General features: G+C 43.0%; 1 protein-coding gene across 1 annotated transcript; it reads right to left on the reverse strand.

Moving 5' to 3' along the window:
- Window positions 1–1,917: 1,917 nt before the first annotated feature.
- Abcg5 (ATP binding cassette subfamily G member 5) lies at window positions 1,918–25,897 on the reverse strand. The gene is made up of 13 exons (XM_026385758.2): window positions 25,686–25,897; window positions 24,913–25,034; window positions 20,171–20,307; window positions 20,005–20,103; window positions 17,446–17,578; window positions 15,859–15,998; window positions 14,958–15,087; window positions 14,304–14,517; window positions 13,998–14,203; window positions 12,933–13,071; window positions 7,341–7,526; window positions 3,176–3,288; window positions 1,918–2,197 (listed from the first exon to the last, which is right to left on the reverse strand). The coding sequence occupies exons 1-13, from the start codon at window positions 25,829–25,831 to the stop codon at window positions 2,004–2,006; spliced, it is 1,959 nt and encodes a 652-aa protein (XP_026241543.1). The 5' UTR covers window positions 25,832–25,897; the 3' UTR covers window positions 1,918–2,003.
- Window positions 25,898–25,957: the final 60 nt, after the last annotated feature.

Consider the following 25,957-nt stretch of genomic DNA (forward strand, 5'->3'; position numbering starts at 1 on the left):
TGTTTATTAATATGCGGTGCTGAGAATCGGAACCCAGCGCCTCACACGCTTGAGGCAAGCACTCTACCACTGAGCCACAATCCCAGCCCAAAGAATCTCAGTCTTAAGAACAGTTAGATTCCCTGCCTGTTTGCAGTCGAGAAAGAGCTCCCTTTAAATTCACAGTGAACAATATGATCTCAGAAATATCACTGACTTGGTGGGAAGAAAAATCCTATTCCCCAATAGTAATAGGAATTTTTATTATATAATTTGATTATCTTACATATTACTGTCCATTTTTTACTTTAGACACAAACTGTCATATGTTGAAAGCCATTGTGTTTTCCTACGATGCTATCACTAACATTTAATAGCTTGAAGTCACGTGTGATGTCAATTTTCCTAATGTTTCTGAGCAGAATGAAACTCATCTGCATATGAATAGCAGAAAATGTTTCCACTTACCTTGTACACCCATATCTTTAGTAAGTTGAAATCAGTGATTTCAAAAGAGATTCCTGTGGGACTCTCTTTGAACTACTTTAATAGATTATCATCTCCAGAATTGTCTATAACTGATATGACATATATAATCTGTAAGGCATTATGTAACTATTATACCATAATCATTGGTGTCAAAGACCTTTTATAAAAATTGACAATACTATTCTGGTAATTTACCGGTGTCTCCAGATCCTTAAATACCATTCTAAGCAGGAGAATTTTACTGTGGTTTCCTTAATGAAATGATCTTTCCTACTATAACATGAGCCATTTCAAGTGCTATAATTTATCATTCTTTATAAGTTAGGTTACAGTAACTGAACAAGTTCATGTGCTTTCTAGGATATTCTTGCTCCAAGTTTCCATGGTAACATTGAGATAGTTTCAGACTTGTATGTCAATTACTTGAAGATCGATCAGAAAGATGAAAAATCATTTAGTAAAGAATCCATATTTAGGGCTGGTGCTGTAGCTCAGTGATAGAGCGCCTGCCTTGCACGAGTGAGGCACTGGGTTTGATTCTCAGCACCACATAAAAATAAATAAAGATATTGTGTACATCTACAACTAAAAAAATTTTTTAAAGAATCCATATTTAATTGTATCCATAACTTCATCCCTGCTCACATGTAATATAGGTGTCTGTGTTTGTATTCATCAACATTCTTTCTCTTTATCATTCAAGAACATGAATCCCTAATGTATAATCCTGTTCTTCTGGCTGAAAATGTCAGATGAGCATTTTTATACATGGATTTTAAATAATAGCTCATCTCCAACCTTAAAGAGGTCATTTGTCAGTGCCTACACCTATCTAGTAACTTTTAATTTTATAAGTAAACTAGACTGAAAGCAAAAAATAGCAAACTCATATTTTAAAACATCACCAGAGGTTTGTCTGGTATGTGGCATTCACTATTCAGCCCCTTCCTGCAATTTTAAATGTGAAAAAAAATCACTGGGTGCTCTGAATAGTGGTATTCACTGTCCATCTGTCCAACATCCTCTCAATGTGATCTGGGCACCCCAGACCTCTCATGTGGACAAGAGCAAATGACAGCTAAAGCTTCTTACCCAATTCTGCAGGATCTTTTGCTCCAATTAAACCCATAAGTCTTTTTTACCTACTCTTTAGTCAGTGATAATTCAAATGTTTTGTTCTTACTTAATTCTTTATCATATACACATCATTTTTAATTGGCTTTTTTTGTGTGTCTAGAACAAAGGAAGCAAATAGTCACACTAGTCTCCCATAAGTTTATGAATTGTATTTACATTCTTGGACCAGCTCAGTCACTATTTCCAAATACCACATCCCCACAAGTTGGAATAGCAAAGGACTTTGAACCATTTCCATTGCACTCAAGTCCTGTGTGGATCCAAGAGGCACAAATGGAGTCTTCATGGTTAAAAGATTGAAAACGTTCTAGTGAAAAAGAAATACATGGCATTCTTATTCCAGTCAAAGCAGTTGTCACATCTAGACTGAAGTCCCATCTTCCCAGCAACGTTCTTTACTATCTGCTAATGAAATAGTCCCGTATTTTAAAGACAATTATTCCTAGGATGACAAGAACTGGGATAAATGAATATAAAATGACAAAGTTTTTTGTGAATCGGGCTGTTGCACCTGGGCATGTTCTCTCGATGAATTGAATTCCTTGAGTGATGGTACATAGTGGATGATACATCATAGAAGCATTTAAGCTGCCTACCAAGAAAAAGATTGACAATGTCAGATATGGTATATTTCAGGTTATTTAATCAACAAGTGTTTACCTACTACTCACAAAGAGCTTAGCGCTCTGCTGAGTACCCTTCTTCATAAAAGATTCATCTTAGAGAGCCTGGAATGCACAATTAGATGCAGCAAATGTGAAAGTTCTGGGCCTCGGCTTCATTTGAAGATGGAGATGGATTTGTGTCCATTGGGGGTATAGATTCATTACCATATTCCACATAAAAACTATGATCACCCTACACCAAATATCCTAAAGTTACTGACCTTGTCACCTAATTTGAAACAAACCACTAAGTTCTACTATGCTCTTTAGTTGTCTTCAGAGTGACCCTCAGATTTCCAGTGGTCATAAGGACCTTGTTATGTTCCCATTGCTCTCTTGTGGGACTGGGGAATCAACTTTTGCCATAAAAAATGGCTTTACTCAGTTATATACTGTGTACATTTTGGGGAACAAAAAGCCACTTCAGAGCCTATCTAAAATATACTAGTGTTTACTTCAATGTACATAAGATCTGTTGCTTTCTAAAAGCATCAGGTGATTGGCAGGAGACTAACTTGACCACTGCCTTTTTTTTGGTGTGGGAGGGCTACTGGAGATGGAACCCAGGGATGCTTAACCACTAAGCCACATCCCCAACCCTTTTTATTTTTTTTATTTTGGGGTGGGGTCTTGCTAAGTTGCTCAGGGCCTCACTAAGTTGCTGTAGCTGGCCTTGAACTTGTGCTCCTCCTGCCTCAGCCTCCCAAGTCACTGGGATTACAGGATGAGCTACCATGGGTGGCCTATTTTATTTTAAATTTTAAAGAAAATTTTGGACTTTATTTCAAAACCAGGTTTTAAATCAATTTACTATAAAATATAACATTTATTAGAAAATGTTTCCCTCAGAAAATTGCTTCCTCAGAGTAATATGTAAAAATAATATCCCAAAATAGATTACTTACCACAAGTGAAATTCAGGCCATAGAACTCATTTACTACAAGAATCTCAGAGCAAAATTTTTGAAATGTAAAATAACTGAAGATTTTAAAAGGAATAGGCATTTCTTCTGTGTTTCTTAAGAAAAGGAAAAGAGACATATTCAGTAGGCTCTGGTAAATAGTTTTACTAAACAAAAAGAAAGGCAATCCTTATTTTATGCTTTCTTACTTAATTTTCCATCTCTATTATAAAAATTATGCTCACTACAAAAATCTTCAAATACTGCTGAAAATATAAAGAAATATTACCCAGAAATGACCATTGTTAACATTTTGGTGAAAAAATATTATATATATGCATATATAAACATACTTACATACGTATACATATCTATGTATATATAAAATTTTATACTATTTTATAAAATTTTACACAAATGGAATTAGATGCCTCATGCTCTTTTTTGACTTTTCCTCCCAAACATGTGTCTCAGACATCCTTCCAAGTCAGTCAATGGAGCACTTAGTCATTTTCAATCAAGCTGTGTGGTACAGTATTCCTCTTAGGATCAGTGTCTCATTTCTGGGGTAGGCAGCATTGATAGAAACACACTCTAAAACGAGACCCCAAGGGAGAAAGGATGAAGAGAGCAAGCAGACATTCGTTTCGAGAAGGAATTCTGTCTCCTCTCCAGTCTATTTCAGGAAGAACTTCATGCTGATACTGGCTTTCTTGGTCCACTATGTAGTTTCTTATAAGGAACTAGTTCCAAGTGCTTTAGGAATTTAAAAAAAAAAATGTCCTATCTTAAAGAATTCACAAGAGACACAGACCATGCATCCTTCAGACAAAAAGTGCTCAGTAGTGAGCAACTTGTGTCAAGAAAGTCTAAAAACCAGGCACTCCAGGGCCATAGTATTCTTATATTTGGATTTTATGGTTTCACCTAATCTCACATGACCCCCAAACTCCATGACTGAGTTATTGGCAGTTTTCTTAGGCACAAAATGAATGAACCACATTGAGAGGCTTTTCATTGAAAAGGATAGGTGGGAATTTGGGAAGGACTTAGAGGAAGAAAAGGGACATTCACAGAAGACAGAAATGGTCTGGACACAGGCCTGTCAAAGTTGCATTTGGGACTGAATGTCGGATCTGAAAGGCTACACAGAGGATTTCAAGTGGGAGCAGTGAGAGGTGAGTTAGAAAGACAGCTGGAAACAAGTGTGGGAGACCTGAAACGAGTTGACATTGCTTGACCTTAAGAAAGGTCATATTGAAATCATTATTTTGAGGAAAATTAATGTGGCACCAGCAAATGAGATGGACCAGAATAAGAGCAGATTGAGGACAGCAAGAAAGGGAACAGGCTATAGCAGAAGTTCAAGTATCAGACATCTGGAATAGGATGATAGCCACGAGAGGTCGGCTGCCTGACTGGCTGCCCCTTCAAGGCAAGAACCGTGTCCCGCCTCCTCCTCCTGTACTACGTGGGATGAAACACGAATGCTCCACATGCCTGTGACTTGACATCAGAAAAGAAAACCACGTGAGTTGATGATTGATCCAGTGTGCGGACAGTCTGAGAATCATGCATGCAGTCATTCAGTTCAACAAGTAATTTTTGCAAACCTAATGGGTTCAAGGCCAAGGGCTGACACCTGAGAAAGAATGAGACACAGTTGCTGCCCTTAAGTGGTTGACAATCTATTAAAAGAAAGGCTGAGGCACTAGGTGGCATGCAAAGGGCACTGGGAGAAAACTCAAGAGCTGTCAGAGTGCTCCTTTAGTCATGGGAAGGTGGGACTGGCTTTGTGCATGTGGCAGAGACAGATGGGCGGGTGAGAGGCACAGAGGAGAAGCAGGCCGTTACAGAAACCCTTGTGCTTTCAAGAGGGAGGAAGCACAGGTCCAAATTGATTGACATGAGACTATCCACGATATGTAGCTCATAGGAAGGAAGTGTGCATATTTCCCATGTTACAAAAAGTCTGATCTCGTTTTTATTAAAAGATGTTATTATAGTCTAGCAAGATATGCAACAAAATTGAACTCTAGTGGTAGTACTTCGGGGTTCTTATTCCTTCCTCATGCAGTTCTAGAGTGTATGTGTTTTTTGCCCTAAAGAATTCACATTATATAAGTAGAAGGAAGAACAAAGCTATTTCCATTCGTGTTTGAGGGAAGAGGGAGCCAGAAGTACAAATGCTACAGGCAGTTTAGTCAGGAAAGATGCACACCTGAGGGACAGACAGAAATGTAGTGACTGGAGCTTAAAGTGGCCTCTAGGAGTGGAGTTTTAATTCTGTGATGGAAGTGGAATCTGCTTGAACCCTTGGGATGTGAAGATTTTGGAAAGAACCCCAAAGCATCTAGTAATGTTGGTCACTGCCTTCCTCTCAGGAGCAATTGATCCCTTTTTCCTAAAACCACACAAATGAAACACTGCTAGATGGGCACTCTAATGATCCACATAATATAAAAGAGCTTAGGTCTGCACCTTGCCAGCTTGATTCTATAACCTTGTGGTGATTTGATTTGTGCATTTTTCACAGAAGCTATCAATCCATTTAAACAACAGAGACAAATACAATGAATTGTAAATTTTTAAAAAAAAATCCTTTCTGATTGAATTCAGGGGCACTCAACCAGTGAGCCACATGCCCAGCCCTATTTTGTATTTTATTTAGAGACAGGGTCTCACTGAGTTGCTTAGTGCCTCGCCCTTGCTGAGGCTGGCTTTGAACTCGTGATCTTCCTGCTTCCGCCTCTTGGGCCACTGGGATTATAGGTGTGCATCACTGCACCCAGCCTCATTTTGCTTTATAGTATCTCTCTTTTTCTATAACTTGGAATAGCTCACAATGTGTTCTCGTGTTGATAAACTTATTTACTCCTTGTGATCTCTTAAGGTGGGCAGGGCCCAGATAAGTATCTCCATTTTATAAATAAGGAAACTAATTTAGATAGGAAAGTGACTTGTTCATAGTCATGGGACAGCTAAAGCATTAGAAGAAGTTTCAGAGTCCTAGGGCAGCACTCTCTCCAGGGGCCACGGGCATCATGGGTGTCTTCAAGGTGGTAGGACTTGAACTAAGTCAAGCTTGAACTTAGTTTCCTTACCCAAATTTCTCTTGAGAATTAAACAACTACATAAAGAAAGGAAATTATGTATAATAGATGCTCAGTAGGTTTTTTGTTATTTGATTTTTAAAAATTTTTTTTGGTTGTTGATGGACTGTTATTTATTCATTTATTTATATGTGATGCTGAGAAATGAACCCAGTGCCTCACACATGGGAGGCAAGTGCACTACTACTGAGCCACAACCCAGCCCTTGTTATTTGATTTTTAAGCCAAAAGAAACAAAGCCCTCTTTACATTTCCTGGGAGCCCACAGTTTACTTCCTAGATCCCACTCATCACCTGCCTGGAATCATTTTTACCCTTTTAAAATGTTCTATCCTTTCCTCTGATTCTTTTTAAAACTTTCTCTCTCTCTCTCTCTCTCTCTCTCTCTCTCTCTCTCTCTCTGTCTCTCTCTCTCTCTGTAGGTGTGTGTGTGTATGTCTGTGTGTGTGTGCACACGCACATGTAGTCTTGGTTATAAAATGATGCTTGTCCATTATAGAATATTTTAAAAATATGAAGAAGAATTTAAATACCACCCAGACATAATAACTATAAACATTTGGTGTACATCTTTTAAGTCTTAATTCTTTGGGGGGCTATCTTTTATCCTGTAGGCTCTTTTCTTATCTGACTATTCTTAATTCCCCCCAAAAAACTAGGATTTGGAAACTGGACTAGAGACCCAGCAGGACCAGGTCAGAAGTGAACTAATACACACACCATTTAGCCTATTGTATGGGCTGTGAGTTTTTCTGGAACATCCAGGTGGGTTTTCTTCTCTCATTTTCATGGCTTATTATATATGAATCATATCAATAGAACACTTATCTTGTCATTTCCTGATTCCCAATAAAAAGACATTTCATTGAACACCTGGTGAAAAGCTCAAGGTCTAAGGCAATAACGATAAGCAAGCAATATAAATAACACCACACTATAAAGTAATATCTTTAGCAAGTATCCATAGCTCTTCTCTGGGGTTCCTACACAACAATCATTATCAAGTGCTCATTAGTAACATACCAAGCTAAGTCCTTTGAATCATTATATCTTACCTGAGGAATCCAGATCCAACTAGCACCCCGGCAATGCTGAGCAGAGCTACTACACTGTTGGCGATATTGGGGTTTTGGATCATACCAAGTACAACCAGAGTCAGAAATTCACCAATTAAATGGGGAGCCAAGAGAGCAGCAGAGAAATATCCAAATCTGGCAACCTCAGGGTATAAGCCCAGCGTCCTAGAAAACACAAGTTCTTTAGTTTCCTCTCCAAGCACTCTCATTTAAGAAAAATACCATGTTTGCCTTCTATGAATAATCCTGGGTGGGAGGAATCAGCAGGGCAAGCCCAGCTCCCCTCTCTAAGGCCTTTGGGAAGAACCAATATTTGAGACCGTTTATTACCAAGTGGGTTCTGTTCAACTCAAAGTCAGTCGGCCTCAGCTCTCATGGGAAAATATTAAACTACTTAGACCCGTTAGCTGTCATAAGTAGGGCTGGTGAACTCCCAGGTCTATTCATAAATAACTGTGTTACTACCTATACTACAAGCGACCCTATATCCATACCCTTTTCTCTTATGTTCCTTTTACCAAATTATATCTTACAGGGAGACAGCATGCTTTAATGACCATAGACTTAGTTGCTCTTTATTGCATTTGTACAGTGGAGAAAGAAATTGGCATTTCTGATCCCCACCCACCCTCAAGACCATCCACTCTGCCTCTTGTACAAATCATTGTCTATGCTATCGATTCCCTTCCCCAGTGTAGTCTTTCTTGCATCTGTTTTTTTCTTTTATAATTTTGCCATAGTGTCTCACTAAGTGGTCACCCAGGCTGGCTCGAACTCTGAATCCTCCTGCTTTAGCCTCCGGAGTAGCTGGGATTAGGGTCATGTGCCACTACACCTGGCTTGTCTTGTGACTTTTAAAACATTCACCTTTGGTGATTTGTCGCATCTGGACAAGGGTCGTTCTTTCCCTTCCTATTGCTTTAATTTTCCTCAAGGTCTTTAATCTCCTCGATGAGTCATCAGCATAACCAGGTTGTCTCCTAATTAGCTGATCTCCTTTCAGACGGAACTGGGTCATTTGGCATGTCTTAGACTTAGCTACTACTCAAAACTGTCTCACTTCCAAGATTTAGATTCCAAAACACCCTCTCTTATCATGGCCTCTGCCTCCCATTTCCCCAGCCCTCACTCCCTCGGGGCCTTGCTGCCTTCTATCATCCTTTGAAGGATTAATCCTCACCTCTGGGAACCCTGCTTGTCATTTAAGCTACTAAAGTGTGTGGAACACAGTATATTGCTGTACTAATTGAAGCCACTCTGCCCTTTTGCTTCAACTGGCTCCTGAACCCGTAAGTTCCTCCTAGCATCTTGGATTCCAATGGCATGTCACATCATGCTGACATGAACCCCTACTTTAGCCCCCTCCTCTATTTCTTTTCCAGTGCTCACCTCCCATTTTATGAATTTCTTATTTTCTCTCTCTCTCTCTCTCTCTCTCTCTCTCTCTCTCTCTCTCTCTCTCTCTCTCTTTCTCTCTCTCTCCCCCCCCCCTCCTCTATCCATCTCCATCTCTTTCAAGTGTGGCCCTATCTCCTGGTATCATGATTCCATGTTATTTGGTTCTCCTGCCCTACCTTGGTCTACTCTGAAAACTTGATCTATAGCTTAGCAAATTTTATCTGTATTTAAATCCACTTACAATCTGATTTTTGTTGTGTGTTTGTTTGCAGTGCTGGGGGCCGAGGTCAGGGCCTTGGGCATGCGGGGAAATGCTCTATCACTGAACTTCACCTCCAGCCCCCTTGTTTTCTATGATCCTATTTGCCACATCCTAAGCAACCATTCTTTGAGTCTGATAATCATTTAGCAGCTCCCTGTTCCCCTTCACCAAGCTCCCCCAGACAACATCTGCCTCCTCCGTCTTGCCCCTTCTTCCCCTGTAAACCTGACTTGCATCCCCGCTGCTCTACTGAGGCTCTCTTCTGGAAGATTGCAGTGAACTCCTCCTCTTATGCTTCACCTCACATAACTTCTGTCACACCAGAAGGGTTGGCCACACCCCCTAGAAGTCCTCTTCCCCCTCTGCTCCCCAGTGCTGCTTCTCCCTCTGCCTCCCTGACCACCCCTTCGCCTCCTTCGTCGACTTGCTCTTCTCTTCCCAGTCTGCCCCTGTTTTAAGGTTTTACACTCAGACTGCTTCCTCCCTTCTCTCTGTACTGTCACGGGTCTTTACTCTTGTTTCTCCTACTTTTTCTCAGTACTTCATCTTAACCCAGACCAATGTGTTCAAAAAACCAAAACCATTCTCTCTCCTGGAAACTTTAGTAAGGATGCTTCATCCTCCCATCCTCTCCTGACCCAAGCATCATCTATGATTTTTCTTTATTCCAAAAAATTCATTCCATATCTGAATCCATTTGATTCTACTTTCCCAGAATCTCAAAGTGATTTCCCCTTGCAGGGCATGGTGACGCACGCCTGTGATCCCAGCAGCTCAGGAGGCTGAGGCAGGAGGATCGGGAGTTCAAAGCCAGCCAGCCTCAGCAACTTAGCAAGGCCCTAAGCAACTTAGTGAGACCCTATCTCTGAATAAAAAATAAAAAAGGCTGGGGATATTGCTCAGTGGTTAAGCACCCCTGGGTTCAATCCCCAATCCCCTCACCCAAAAAAAGGTTTTCCCTTTCTCTTGCCACAATTACTCCTCATTTTGGGGCTTGTCTTTCCCATAGACATTTGCAAAGGCTCCTTACTGGGCCATCCAACAACTCTGTCCTAACTCCAGTCTGCTGTCAAAGTGACTCACTGTCCAGAACCCAACACAGAGGGGACACTTCCTGATGCAAAATCCTCTTCCATGTCCCATTATCAACTATGTGCCAGCCCTTAGTCTCGCAGTCAGTGCCTCTCCTAGCAGCCACCAGGGTTTTGTCTCAGTTTCTTCTACTCCTCCAATTCTTCATTTCCCACTGCACTTTGAACCATTTCTCTGAAAAGATCTTATCTGTGTTGCTTCTGAACCTGTGTACTTGCTTTCTCCACCTGGAACGCCCTTGCTCCCTCTCAGGTTCTCCCCCCAAACCCTCTGAGTTCTTCTCCAAAACTTTCAAGAATTCCTCTCCCCTGGATCCCTTCTTCCCACCCAGAAGATGGACTCCTATTGTCCTCTAATATTAACTGTGGATGTGAGATGGGGAACACATCCCATCAGTGTCTCAATTTCCTCGTCTACAAACAGGGACAAGTCCAGGACCACCTCACAGGACAGCTGCAAGGATTACGTGAATTAATGCATTTAAAGCTCACAGCGTCTCACATAAAGTAAAGTGCTCAATATGTATTAGCTGCTGTCGTTGTTATATCTCAGTGAAGCATTTGTGGTCTTTTATAAGACTAATTTTCATTTCCTTGAATCAAAGTCATCTAGAGATTTGTTCATGTCCACAGTTCATTATCTGAAATGCTTTAAGGCCAGATTGTGGGATTTTTTTTTCTTTCAGCACTGAGAATTGAACCCAGGGGCATTTTGTCACTGAGTTACATCCCACTTCTTTTTATTATTTATTTTGAGACAGGGTTTTGCTAAATTTCTGAGGCTGGCCTCAAATTTTCAATCCTCCTGCCTCAGCCTCCTGAATGGCTGGGAATGTACTTATGTACCACCACATATGACCAGATGTGTTTTTGAATGTGGAAATTTACTAATTCTAGAAAGATAGACCATACTTGCTGCAATGGAATCTGAAAACACATCTGTAATAAAGCCCATGAATATTTCTGCTAAGCAGAAATTGGAACGAGTCTCAAGAGCCCCTTGCTGGTTTCATTCAGTGAGTTCAGGTCATATCATGCTGCTAAAGAGTTACAAAAACACTCTTGGCTCCCAGAGATGTTTTGATTATAGAATCTTTGCAAACTTGATGTTTACTCCTCTTTGAATCTCCTCTAGCACCAACCCTGTGCCTGCAATTGGTAGGCATTCAATAAATATCCCTGTCATTTAAATGAAGTATTTGCTACATGGCTACCTATACTAGAAATGATTCTGCATTTTAATGTCTGACCAATATAGTCGTGAACTAGCTGATTGCACAGAACCTGGTTTTAAATTATCCTGTTTTCTCAAGTCCTACAGTATAAATTATTTCTCAGGGTCAGGATCACAAATACTGTATGGTTTTCAAAATCAATGCTTGGTAAATTTTAAAGTTCACATGAATTACTTGGAAGTTCTCATAAATACAGAATCCAATTCAGTAATTCTGGGCCTATGATTAAGCATTTGAAACAATCACATAACAGTGACACTGGTCCATGAACCATTATGAGTAATAAAATTCTAAATTAACAAATCTTCAGTTTTCACTTAGCCTTGTTTTACTAAAAATTTGTCAACTTTAAATACTTTGCCTTGGAGGGGCTGGGGTTGTAGCTCAGTGGTAGAGAGCTTGCCTAAACATGTGTTAGGCACTGGGTTCAATTCTCAGTACCACATATAAATCAATATAATAAAGGTACATCAACAACTAAAAATATATATTTAAAAAAAAACACAAAACTTTGCCTTAGAGCTGGGCATGGTAGCATGTGCCTATAATCCCAGAGGCTTGGGAGGCTGAGGCAGGAGGATCAAGAGTTCAAAGCCGACCTCAGCAATGGTGAGGCTCTTAGCAACTCAGTGAGATGCTGTCTCTAAATAAAATACAAAACAGGACTGGGGAGGAGGCTCAGTGGTTGAGTGCCCCTGAGTTCAATCCCTGGTAAGAAACAAAACAAAACCCTAGCCGTGGGCTGGGGTTGTGGCTCACTGGTGGAGCAGTTGCCTAGCATGTGTGAGGCTCTGGGTTCAATTCTCAGCACCACATATAAATAAATACATAAATAAATAAAATAGAGACTTTGCCTTGAGAGAACATGGAACATGCACTTTTCTGAATTCATGGACCCTGAACAGATGGGACTGTGGTTTGCATCATAAGCCAGAGATTCAGCGTGTTCTGTGTGTCGGAATGTGGAGGTCTCATCAGGGCCAGCAAGGTTCCTGCCATTGCTCTGGGTGGATTGTCCACTCTCGTCTTGACAGAGGGCAAGTGGCCTTGCCTCTGTCATTCTCCAGAGTAAAACCAACTTCTAAGAGCCATCCATCGAAACCCAACAGCATCGATGCCTCATGGTTTCCGATGCTGTCACTCCTACTCCTCCAGCCCTCTCAGCCCACCCAGAGTGTGACACCAGGGCCATGAGCGAAGTCTCAGGCAGAGCTGCCCAGACTTAGTTGCTGGTGAACAGTAGCCACCGTGGCTATTCCTGAGCCTCATCTGGGTCCCAGCTCCTTGAAAGCCCTCTTCCTAGCTCAAGTCCTGCAGGGCACATGGGGCATACTCTTCTGGAACATGTGGTCTTCGTGATTTGCTTTCTGGTCCCATGCAGCCTGTGGCTCTGTGATTTCATTTACAATGAAATAAATATCCTGAAGGACAGGGCCTTGCTCTGGGCACTGAGGGGCAAAGTGCCGCTCTTCCGCAGCTGAGAACATGGGGTCAGGCACCCGGAGCTCTCTCACCCACTGGCCCTCTGTGACTCCTTGGCAGGCCTGGCCCAGATGAACTGAATGTCTCCCAAAAACCTTCTTACCAGTAGCTCACGCTGGAGAACAGCAAGGTGGCCATGATGCTGAAGGGAAGGACATGTAGCACATAGGCCAGTAGCATCTGCCATTTCTGGTATAGGCCGTCTTGGCTCTCCTGGTCACTGACGGTTCGAAGCACGGGAACTGGCATGCAAGGCAGGGTCCAGAACAGTCAGTCACACAGAGCTGAGGGAGGGAGGGCTAGCCCAAGGCTAGCTTGAGATCTGTCAAGGCTGGTTGGTGAGGACCAGCTGGGAACACTCCCCAGTCATAGAAGGAAGGGACCTGCCATCCACAGAACAATAAATACTCCCCACCCCAAAAGTCCACACTCAACCTAAACTGCGATATGGTTGCACAAGAAAATGTAATTATTTTTCTTTAAAGCAGAAGGTTGTCACCAATTCAGAAAAGCACATGTAAAAGGGGCATGAATGAATGATTTGAGGCACATTGTCCTTTTCTTGTGTAGGATGTTGGTCCCCATAGCAGCCTCCATCCTACATTAACTCTCAGAGGACCTGAAAACTCTGGTAAATGCAGAAACTTCTCATTGCCCCTCATGCCCATCTCTAGGACCCACTCTGCAAAAGCAATATCCTTCCTTCTTATTCTCTGAACATAGAGTTATGTTCTGGAACTCCCTCTAACATCCATTTTCCTGCATAAACTATAACATCAGGCAGCTAGAAGTTGCTTCTGGATTCCCACTGAGCTTGAAAATTAGGTGAGGGCTATTCCAAATTAGGTCCCAAATTAGCTAAAATGAGCTGTGCATCCTAAAAGACCAAGATGAGATACCAGGAATGATCCCAAACTCTACACCACCAACACCTCATAACTTCATGTTTCCCTGGATCCTTAGAAACTCACAGAGATCAACCTGGTGAGTTAATACACACTGAGGTGTTAGTAACTCAATAGCGATCTTTCCTCAGAGAGAAATCCTGGAAAGAGCCAGGTTTAGCTCAAAGAAGTCCCCTTATAACGGTGAACTTGGGCAAGGTGACTGATGGAGCAGGGAGACGTTTAGACATTTAGACGTTTACCTCCTGGTCACTAGCACTTACACAGAGTCACAGCATTGAGCATGCCAGTGTATGGGGTGGCACCCAGAAACTGGTAAAGGAGACCCACGCGGTCCTGGACAGCACCCTTGAGCATTTCATTCTGAACCCGCAGAAGGAAGAAAATGAGGAACAAGCCCATGATCAGATTCTGAACGAGACGCATAATCACTGCTTGCTTATTTCTCAGTAAGTTTCTCGTCACTCTCCTGAAAACCAAACAACCCCATTTTAATACCTTTTCTTTCATTATTGGTGAATGTCCAAACACCTAAAATGGGTCTTGCTTACATTCCCAAAATTCCTTACCTCAAGAGAACCCACAGTTTAGAGAGAGCTCCAGGAGGATCTTTGGTTTTGAAAGGAATCATTGGTAAAGTTTTCAGGTGTTTTGTTCTTTCAATATTCTCCAAAGTTTTGTGGTAGATGTCCGATTCTTTGTAGGCAGATTCAAGCATCTGGACTCTCTTGTAGGTTTCTATTTCCCGTTCCTTGCTTTGGGTATCCACTGATGTCAGGTCCACTACATTTTTCCCCCAAAGATAGAACTCATGTCTTTTTAAATGCATATACAATGGATGATAATAATATCTTCTCATTGATTTGGATATTATTCATCCCATCAGAATCAAACCTGTCATTAATGACCACTTATAAAATCAGAATATTTTAAAGCTCATAAAAATCCCACTGAGACTTCCTAGGAGAATTCAGAAGAATAGAGATTCATTTTTCTCTTGACAAAGTAGGAGTATAGCAACTTATTTGGGAAAGATTTCCCCATATCATTCTGATAGGTCCATGATGATTAATGGACCCTCTGAATTAATTCTTTGAAAAGTGAAAATCACCAACAAAAAAGTAAAACCAAACCCCTCTAGAGCTTGTGTCATCCTGGCAGAAATCTGAGATGAGAAAGTTCAGAAAATAATTCACTATGGGGAATGTGAAAGAAAAACTTACTATAGAAGTCAAAGGGGTTAGAATGTTCAGGACAAGGGTAACCACAGCCATTGAAGAAATCAAGCATTTCCACCGGTGTACCACAGAAAACCAACTCTCCGTAGGTCAGGATGGCAATTTTGTCGAAGTGCTGATCAGACAACAGATGATGTTAGTGTGTGGTCAGGTCCATGTCCTTATGGGAAATATATTTCCAAGCAGTTAGTCAGTCCTTTGATTACCTTAATCAGTATCCTTAATGGGTCCATTGGAGACACTTGGAGTGCATCCCTAAACTTGCCAGCTGGGTTACCTCTGTGGATCATGCTGTATCCCATCCTGAGCCCCAGCATCACATCTGGGGTAGAGAAGAGCTACCAGGCCTGGGTTTAAGTTCCAGCCATGCCACTGAGAGTGACCTTGGGCAACCTGGGATGTTTTATTTGTTTGTTGTTTGTGTTTGAAATATCGGATCCTCATCTATACAAAGCAAATAATAGCTAACTAAATCGATACTGGGAGGATCGAGTGAAACTTTTCTTTAAAGGAAATCTGTGAGATTCAATGGAAAAAACACAGTCTTTGAAACCGTCTCAACCATGAACGCCAATCCCAGCTTTTTACTGTGTAACATTGCTCAATTTTGAGTCATTGCTAAGTTTTGCTCTTTTCCTCTGTATGGTGGGTGGATATCCTGATGCGGACCTCAGAGGATTATTTTACTAAATAAACAAGCCAGTGTGCAGAAAGTATCTGGAATGTGGCAGATGCCAAAAAAAGCAAGTTCCCATCCTTTGCTCTTCCCAAATCAGGATTTGGCTCCAGTTGCTCAAATACACATCATAACCTGCCCCTCCATTCCCAACTCAACACACCATGCACCCACCCTTGAGTTGAGAGAACAAGAGACATGACCCTTTACCTGGAAGAGCTCAGAGCGGGGCTGGTGGATGGTGAGGATCACGATGCGGTCCCTGCGTGCCAGCTCTGCTAGGAGGATGACAATCTGATTTGCAGTCAGGCAGTCCAGGCCTGTGGTTGGCTCATCAAACATCATGATCTCTGCCAGCAAAGAAGGACAGACATCTGAGCCTCTGCCTAGGCCAGGTTCTGGGCTTAAATCTCAGAATTTGGACCAGTCCTTTACTGAAACGTTGTACCCCATCTAAACAGTGCTCGCTGAGAAGTGGCTGCATGCAAACTGGCTTTTAGCCCAAGCCCAGGAGAAAGACCTGACCTAGGAGAGCCCAGCTCCCAGCTCTGGAGCATATTTGGGGTTAAGAGAACCACATCAGGCCTCTTACTTGGTGCCATGTTCTCTTTGAGCTCCATCCAGGGGACTCTGACAAGAAACAAGGCTGGCAGGCAAGTGTCAAGATGTTTTGAAAAAGTTGAGAGGAGACTGGCCAAAAAGACACAATCCCACTTCATGTCTGAAGCTTCTTCCAGCACTAACAGGGTCTTTGCACAGCAAAGAAATCTGACTTATGGAACGAGGTCTGAGGTGGGCCAGATATTTGGTTTCTGAAGAGGGTTTAACCATAGGTTATTTCTGCCCCCAAAGTGACAAGGGCTCTTAAGAGCATCTCTCTTCTTTGCCTTCTAGTGACCAAATACCACCAGAAGAACAGGCAGACTTGATCTACCACGGTGTAAAGAAAGTACCTAGATGCCATGTGTCCACTTGCAGGTACACATGAGTGGGAAAGTTTGCCCAAGTGGGGAAAGTGACCAAACCAGGCAGGGGGAAGCACTTCCCTGTGGCATGCACAGTTTTCAGCACATCACTTAAATTCCTACTTTGGTTCCTGACATTTCATAAACTCCACTACTACTACCAGAACTCATTGGCCTTCCCCAGTAGACACTGTGTTAGAAAGAAATAAGGATGGACCAGGAGGGCTCTACTCATGGAAGGTACTAACGGAACACTAAAACGCACATGCAATGCTTCTGAGTCTAAGAGATGTTTTGTTCAGATGTTCCTCGATTTATGATGGGTTACATTCCAAAACCCATGGTAAAGTGAAAATCATAAGTCAAAAGTGCATCAAATACACCTAACCTACAGAACAAAACAGCACACTTAGCGCCACTGTAGAGTGTCAGTCATTTCTTCTTGTGACCGCGTGGCTGAATGGGAGTCATGGCTCACTGCCTCAGTCCAGCATCATGAGAGAATATGGTACCATGTATCACAAGCCCAGGAAAAGATCAAGATTCAAAAACTGAAGTGTGGTTTCCACTGAGTGTGTATTGCTTCCACACCAGCCCAAAGTTGAAAAATCATAACTTAAACCTTCATAAGTTGGGAACTGTCTATAGTTGGATGGTGGAATAGCATCTGGAAATGAACTACATATAGTAATTCCAAAAACGTTTGGAAACTGTCAGTGATTTCAGTTCTACACAAACCCCTCCCTAAATGAGGAATGGGAAGAAAGGGTCTCATGTGTCTGCAGACACATGGGGAGGCCCAGGCACTCCTGCTGGCCCACGTTGCACTTACTGGGGTCCTGGAGAAGCTGGGCTGCAATGGAGACCCGACGGCGCTCACCACTGGAAATACCCCCAAAATTATAGTTGCCGATCAGTCGGTCTGCGACATGACTCAGGCTCAACTCTGCCATGACTGCCTCCACCTGCAGGAGACACAAAGCCCAGGGTGTTGCCTGTGACTTCGACTTCAGTTCATGGGCTAGAAAAGGCTCAAGAGAGGCAACAGCCCTCTAGATTCCATGGGCTGCTTTCAAATTCACCACTGGGGAAATCAAACCAGTTATAGTAAAATCCAATTTGGCTTAAATCACAACATTATACATGTGTCAGATTTAAATAAATAATCTGAATATATTTTTAAAGTCCCTAAAGCAATGAAAAATGTTTATATTGCTTTAGGGAAATTGACCATGAAACAACAGATATTTCACCAAACTCCTCTTCAAATGTCAGTCAGTTTAGCCCTTTCAGAAAAATCTCTCCACGGTATAGTTAAAATATAGTTTGTTTTTGTGTTTGAATTTTGAAACTTTATCATAATAAATGTTATATATATATATATATATATATATATATATATATATATTTAGAGAGAGAGTGAGAGAGGAGAGAGAGAGAGAGAGAGAATTTTTTAATATTTTTATTTTTTAGTTTTCGGCGGACACAACATCTTTGTTTGTATGTGGTGCTGAGGATCGAACCCGAGCCGCACGCATGCCAGGCGAGCGCGCTACCGCTTGAGCCACATCCCCAGCCCCTTTTATATATTTTAAACAATCAAATTTGATTTGAACTGAACCCAGTTTCCCCTGTGTAACCCAAATAAATCCTAGAGTCTCGAGTGGTCCAATCTCAGTGTGATTTTGCATCAAAAGAATATAATCTAGCTACCAAAAGTAATTAAAAATAATTCCAATCTTTACTTGAATCTCTTTAAGGACTTTAAAGGGGAACCAATTTATAATCTACAGCCATACTTCTTAAAAACTCCCTCTCTTCAATCTGCTTAAACTCAGCAGCTCCCTGAACCCCCCTTGCCTTTCTCCACATTCTCAACTCCCCAAAAATTGCTACTTCTATTCCTCCCTTTACTGATTGCCCCCTTTTGCATGAGGCCCTGAGAAACCATATAAGAGGCTGAGAATATATATATGTTTATGAGTTTGTTGTCTTTGGTCCTTAATGAGATTGTATCATTTATATGATGCAAAAAGAAACAAACACATGGAGTTGAAAAACAACCAAAATATACTAGATTGAAGTGAAAAGATGATTTATGGAATAAAATTCCAGAGGAATTTGCACCAGACGTGCACGGGCTAAATTTGGTGTCATCTTCTGAGACCACAAAGGGACTCAAGGAACATGCTGGAGCTAGAGGGCCTGGGTTCCAGTCCCAAATCTGCCATCCCCTGTTGTCTGATCTTAACTTGTTGGTGTCACTTTGTGGTTCTGCAAGAGGGAGATAATACCTCCCACAGAGGTTGATATCAGAAGGGAAAGAGATATTGTATGTGAACATACAAGCCCTGCTGAATGCTTGCCAGAAACGAGAGTCAAGTATAATCTGGTAAAACAGCAAGAGCCTTGCAATGCTTCAGAGCACACTAAGGCAACCTAAAGTCCAGGCAGGAGACAGGGTCAGGCATTGCTCTGTGAGGTCCTTCTTGCAGGCCAAGCCCCTCTCTAAGGCGCCTCTAGAGTGAAAGCTATGCCCCAGAGTTCTCTAGGAGTTTCAAATGGAAGTATGCTGTTTACTCACCAATGGCCTGGTAACAAAAAGTCCATTTCCAGGGAGCTGTGCCTCTTTGAAGGTGGCACATCAACCTGTCATTGTTCCCTGCATTCTCCCAGGCCTTACAGTCCAGACAGAACTCAACAATGCTTCCAGGTAAGGTCCTGGTGCACTTACCTGCAGCTACTTCCAAAATGGGTGCATTTAAGAACCAGATTGGAATCTAAAAGAGTTAGCAATTCAATAGTTTCATTCTTCATTAACTTAATCCAGTTTGGATGAAGCCTATTCAAGCAAGGTCCCTTAAAAAGCAAGTTGAAAAATCTTGGTGGGGAAATAACACATCCATTCAAACACAGACCTAGCAGAACAGCATGGTCCAACAGAAAAGCCAAAGCAAACCACATACAGAGTGGGAATATTTTAAAAGCCAAATTAAAAAAAAATCACCAGGTGAAATGAATTTTAATAATAATATTCTTTACAGCCAAAACAGTAATTCACTCTCTCATAATTATTTCTTAAAATTCTGAATGAGAGCATTCACATTCTGTTTTTTTTTTTTTCAGACGGAGGGTCTGAAATCCAGCGGTTTATTTTACACTTAGAGCAGGTCTAGGTTTGGATCGATCGAATTTCAGGTGTTCAAAAGGGACACGTGCCTGTCACCTTGATGGCGCAGGTGAGGCACAGAATCAGGGGCGAAAGCAAAGGGAAGGAAGGGACAAGCAAAGAGGCCGAGGGAAGAAGGTTGCCCAGCCCCGGGGGCTTGATGGTCTTTCGGGAGTGTGGCCCCGGGAGCAGCTGTAGCCAGCGCCACAAGGCTCCACGCACCTTCCTGTGGAAGAAGTCTCCAGAGCCGCTCCGGATGGCCAGCATCGCTGTGTAGTGCAGCGTCTCTCGCACCGTGAGGCTGCTCAGAAAAGTGTCGCTCTGCAGGAGAGAGGGACGTCAGCGATGCGCAAGCCCGTGGCACCGGGCGGGGTTGGGGCGCGCCCACCTGCTGCACGTAGGAGAAGCAGTCCTGGAACTGGTCCTGACGCAGCGAGCGGCCGTTCACACACACGTCCCCAAGGAGGGTCCCCGTGAGCCGCAGCCTCCCGGATATGGCATCCAGCAGCGTGGTTTTCCCCGAACCTGGAGGCGACAAGAGAAGACCCCCCGTGACGGTAACCGCAGGAGAGGAACTTCCTGAGACCCCCCAGTGGAGGCGTGGCCCCTCCATAGGGACCTGGGTCACACTCTCACCATCCAGATGAGTCTGGGTTTTCCCCCAGGGGACTCTCACCCGGTTCAGATCTGGAGGTGCTTTGTCTACAAATTTGCTTTTCAAGCTGTTTTGGTTGAAAAGGAAAATACAGGCAATGTTTGGCTCCTAGGACATCTGGATTTTTTTTTGTGGTCCCCTGGGATCTTCTGGTTACACCTGAGTGGAGGTGGCATTGCCTTGCTGACAAAGTATGGTCTGAGGACCAGCACCCTGCACATCCCCTGGGAGCTTGATAGAAAGGCAGAATTTCAGGCCCCACCCTAGACTTGCTGAACTTAATTCTGCTTTGTAACAAGATCTCTGGATGAATTAGAGTTTGAGAAACACCAGGTTAGCTAGTGCTTTGGTGAAACCCAGTTGACCTCAGGCTGCACCCAAAGCCTTGAGCATAGCTAGCTATTGCCAGTAAGAACATTCTTGCAGAGTTGTTAGGAACTAACTGCCTGGGTTAGAGGCACCTGAAGGAGGGTTTATCTGGTGGTTGATTGGTTTTTTCTAGGTTAGAGATTAGGAGACACCTTAGGATAAGAAACCTGCTGGCCCCTCGCAGTCATTCTAGATACTAGCTTAGCATGCGCACACAGAGTTCCTAGAGTCAGAACAGGTTTCACCAGGCCTTGCCTACCCAAGGCTGCAAAGAAGTTAAACTTAATTATGGAGTACATAGGCAGGAGGTTCTGAACTGTGAGAAGACAGAAGAGAATCCTCCTGAGGAAGTTCAAAGCTCAACAAGCTCCTGCAGAGCCCTCTTCTTTCCTAACTCATGACTGACAAGGCTCAGAATCAGCCCCATCAACCATGCTGGTCCTCAGACCACACCTTGTCAGCAAGGCTCTAGGCAATGCCACCTACATTCAGGCATAACCGGAAGATCCCAGGGGACCACAAAAAGAAATCCAGATGTCTTAGGAGCCAAAGATTTCCTGTATTTTCCTTTTCAACCCCAAACAGTTTGAGCTGCAGCCCCAGCTTAGGAGAAGAGCCCCTGCATTGTCTGGACTGATCCTTGACCTCTTCTAACCAGAACCTCCATGGCCTTACATTTCTAGGATTTAATCTCAACTCTCACAGAACCACTCTATTAAGACTGGCCTCCCCCAGGACAGGAGGGCTACTTTCTTATTGCTGAATCCTACAGATACTTCGCTCTGTGTGTTATTTGGCATTTGCTACTGTTGCTTGCCTTTCCTTCAAGACCTGCCCCATAACCTCTTCCATCCCACCAGCCGCATCAATGTCTATAGCAGACAATTCACAATAGCTGAACTGTGGAACCAACCTAGATGCCCTTCAGTAGATGAATGGATAAAGAAACTGTGGTACATACACACAGTGGAACATTACTCAACATTAAAAGAGAATAAAATCATGGCATTTGCAGGTCTGTGGATGGAGCTGGAGAATATCATGCTAAGTGAAGTTAGCCAATTCCCAAAAACCGAATGCTTAATGTTTTCTCTGATATAAGGAGGCTGACTCATAATGGGGATTAGGGGGAGCATGGGAGGAATAGATGAACTCTAGATAGGGCAAAGGGGAGGGAGAACAAGGGAGGGGGAATGGGGCTAGAAAAGGCAGTGGAATGAGATGGACATCATTACTCTAAGTACATGTATGAAGACACAGATGGTGTGACTCTATGTTGTATACAACCAGAGATATGAAAAATTGTGCTATATAGAGTATTATGAATTGAAATGCATTGTGCTGTCATATATAACAAATTAGAATAAATTTTTAAAAATTTAAAACAGAATAAATAAATAAAAATTTGATAGTATTGCTTGGGATAAGATAGCGATGAAATCGTCATTTTATTAAACACTATAAGTACTTTATAGACTTAATTTATATATTTGTTTGTTTAACAAATATTTATTAAGCCCCTATTATGTGACTGACCCTGTTCCAGGCCTTAAGGACACAGCAGGAAAAAGACACAAAGTCCCTGCATTAGTGGAATTTGCATTCTACTTTGCATTCATGTTCACGATTAGGGATAGGTAGTCATAAAACCATGATTAGGTATAACATCAGAAATCAGTTCCCATCACCTATCAAGAGCCCCATCCTTTATCCTGCTGAGGTGTGTCCAGAGCTTGACACTGGCCTGTGGGACATGCTTCTGAGAAGGGCACTGTGTACCGCTCTTAATAATTCCACACAAGGAATGCAACAAGTCACAAATTATTATAAAGATAACCCAATTTTTTTTTCTTTTTAAAATAGCACATTACATTTATCAAAAGGAATTTTAGAATGAGCTTGAAATGGTTTAAGAAATGGAAATTAGAGTTGATAGGAAATCTCAGAAAAGCATAATAGCTTTAATTAGGGCTATGGTCTAATTGTTTCAAGTGTTGAAGTCTTTACCCCCAAAGTGATGGTATTAGAAAGTGAGTTGTATTAGGAGGTGGTATTGGGAGAGTAGGTTGGGAGAAGAAGTTCTAATGATTGGGACTTATGCCCTTACAAAAAGAGGCTCAGGACAGAACCCTCCCTCCTTCCACCTTGAGAGGTTAGGGTGAGAAGATGGTTGGTTTCAGCCCTCACCAGGTATCACATCAGTCAGCCTTTTGATCCTAGATTTCCCAGCATTTAGGACTGTGAAAAAATAAAATCCTGTTGCTTATAAGCCACCCAGTATATGGTATTTTGTTACAATAGCCCAAATGAACTAAGTCAGTGAATTCTTTTTCATTTTGTCTTAACATACTACTATTGCCATTCAGCTGAACACCTGCTTTGGCCGTGAATGGTCATGGATTTAACTCCCTGGATGTAAAGCTATCTTAGTCCATTTTCTGTTGTTATAGCAAAATGCCTGAGGCTGAATAGTTGGTAAAGAAAAGAAGTTTATTTAACACATAGTTTTGCTGACTTAAACTTCAAAATTGAGTGACTCCCTGCTTGGCTCTGGTGATAGACTTCTGGCTACATCACAACATGATAAATGGCACCATAGCAGGATAACATATAAGAGGGAGAGATTGCATGGTGAGACAGGAAGCCAGAGGAATTCAGGGACCAAGCTTGCTCTTTTTATAACAACTTGTTCTGACAGGAACAGGCGAAGTCTTACAAGAACTACATTCCTCGCTTCTGAGGGCCATGCCTCCATCTTCCACTAGGCCCCACTGCTTAGGGGTTCCGGCACCTCCCAGCAGTATGAACCTTCAGGAGGACACACTCAAACCAAAATCAACAGTACTACGCCTGGTTTTCACCATAGACTTACATTTCCTTTCTCTATTATAGTGTTATGCAAATGGAGAAGTGTAATAAATGGCAATGATTTGCAAGCAGTTTCTTCTGTGAAGTCAATTTGTCAGATCCTAAACCTTAAGATATGTGACAAGCACGGGGTGAGGGGGTGCAGTGGCACATGCCTGTAATCCAGCTGTTCTGGAGGCTGAGGCAGGAGGATCACGAGTTCAAGGCCAGTGAGACCCTATCTCTAAATAAAATACACAATAGGGCTGGGGATGTGGCTTAGTGGTTGAGTGCCCCTGAGTTCAATCCTCTATTACCCCCCACCAAAAAAAAAAGATAGGTAACAGCCCAGCCCAGCCCAGGGGACACTGTGCTGTCTATAGGACCAATACTCCCATCCCAGCTGTGGGAAGATGATCCTGAGGATTCACAGCTGTGACCCTCATAGGGAATCACCTGAGCCACAAGGAGCTGCCTATCAAAGGTTATACCCTCCCAGGACAGTCACTGCAGGACTCAAAAGCAAACCTAGAATTCAGGCTCCAGTGTAGTTGCCCCATGGGGAATGGGCATGCAATCTGTCATGTTTAATTCCTTATAAAAGATCAGAAGCAAATATGTATTATGGTAAGATTTACCGAGGCCTGGTTTCAATTCCTGAACATTTATATTCTTCTCTATTCCTGACTGCATGTCTAAAGTACATCATAATGAAATAGGGCTTTTGAGATCGGGGATGGAGGTTAAATGGGCATTTTTGTGCCTATTTAATTCCTTTTCTATCTCCAGGCAGGATCTAGAAAGAGGAAATTGTGTTTACTGAGCATCCCCATATGCCAGCTACTGTGATGGGGACTTTGTATACTTGGAAATATGAATTCACTTAAAGGGCTAGGGATGTGAATCAGTGGTAGAGCACTTGCCTGGCTGGCATGAGGCCCTGGGTTTGATCCCTAGCCCTGCCCTGCCCCCCCCCCCGCGCAAAAAAAAAAAAAAATGAAAGAGAAGGAAAAAAAAAACAGGATTCAGATTCACTTACATGTTAGGCAGAACTTTATAACTCTTTCAAGAGCTTTTTCAAAATTTGACATTGGTACCAAGTTCCATTCACAGTGAGACATGTCATTAGGTTTCATTCTGATAACAAACTTGTGACCTTCTTGCTGTAACTTACTCACTTCTTCAGTGTGGTACTTAAATCAAACCAAAGCCTTGGCAGAGTCCCTCTTGAGAATCAGGACACTCTTTCCCGTGCTTACCTGAGGCCCCTAGGATGCACATGATCTGCCCACTCTCAATGTACAAGGAGACATCTTTGAGGATCTGCCTGTTCCACCGCTGCCAGCCAGATGTGAAGTTCCACCAGGGCCCCACTCGATTGCTTTAAAGAAAACCCCACAGGGGCAAAGGCAGCATGGGTCCTAGAAGGAGCCAGACCAGATCCCCGGGCACTGATCCCAGCTCTGCCCCACCCCACTTGTCTCTGAGCAAGCTCCTGTTTTATCCTCTGGGTCCTCCTCTGCAAACCCTGGAGGGATCCTGACTGCAAGCTGGCTACCACCCTGGAAGGCACCCGCCCAGCAGCTGCTCTGAGTGACAGTTCTCTCTGGCTGCTTGCGAGGTGGTGAACAGGACAGTGTTCATTCCTTAAGCTGACCCTGTCTTCCTTCTCCAGGCTTCATTCCGCCTGGTGCTCCCGGCACCCCGACTCCTCACACCCTCTGTGTCCACACAGGGCAGGCGGTAGCCAGGATGGGGAAGGGGTGTGGGCGATGAGAATGGGTAAAGGGCAGTGGCAAGAGACAGAGCACTTTTTTTTTTTTTTTTTTTATGTCCAGGCCTTGCCCTGGACAGGAGAAGGGACCATTCACTTTTGTTCCTCATCTTCCAGTGGCACTGCTACCGGCTCTCTTCCAACCCGATCTACTGAAGAGGCAGCCCATAGCCCCCAGGTACACCCCCAGCCTGTTAGTCAGGACAGGCAACAGAGCAGGTGAAAGACCAGGCCACCTGCCTGCAGGTGCTGCCTTACCTGATGCTATAGGAGACGTGGAGGACGCCCAGGCTGTTCCGAGGCTCCGAGGCAGCAGCAGCACCCTCCTCGAGGGAGCCCTGGGAACCTCTGTTTACTTGGGGTCCTGAGTCCCCCTCTGGGGTCAGAAAGGGGAACTCACTCATGGCCAACCGGCAGCAAAAACAGTTGAATTTTCTGGTGGCCTGACCCTTCCTGAAGTGGTTTCAGCTGAGGAGCCAGTGGCAGAGTGCCCTGCCTGCTCTTTGCCCGGTCCTAGAGTCCCTCATGAA

The sequence above is a fragment of the Urocitellus parryii genome, chromosome 12 (assembly GCF_045843805.1).
Source record: "Urocitellus parryii isolate mUroPar1 chromosome 12, mUroPar1.hap1, whole genome shotgun sequence".
Lineage (NCBI taxonomy): Eukaryota > Metazoa > Chordata > Mammalia > Rodentia > Sciuridae > Urocitellus > Urocitellus parryii.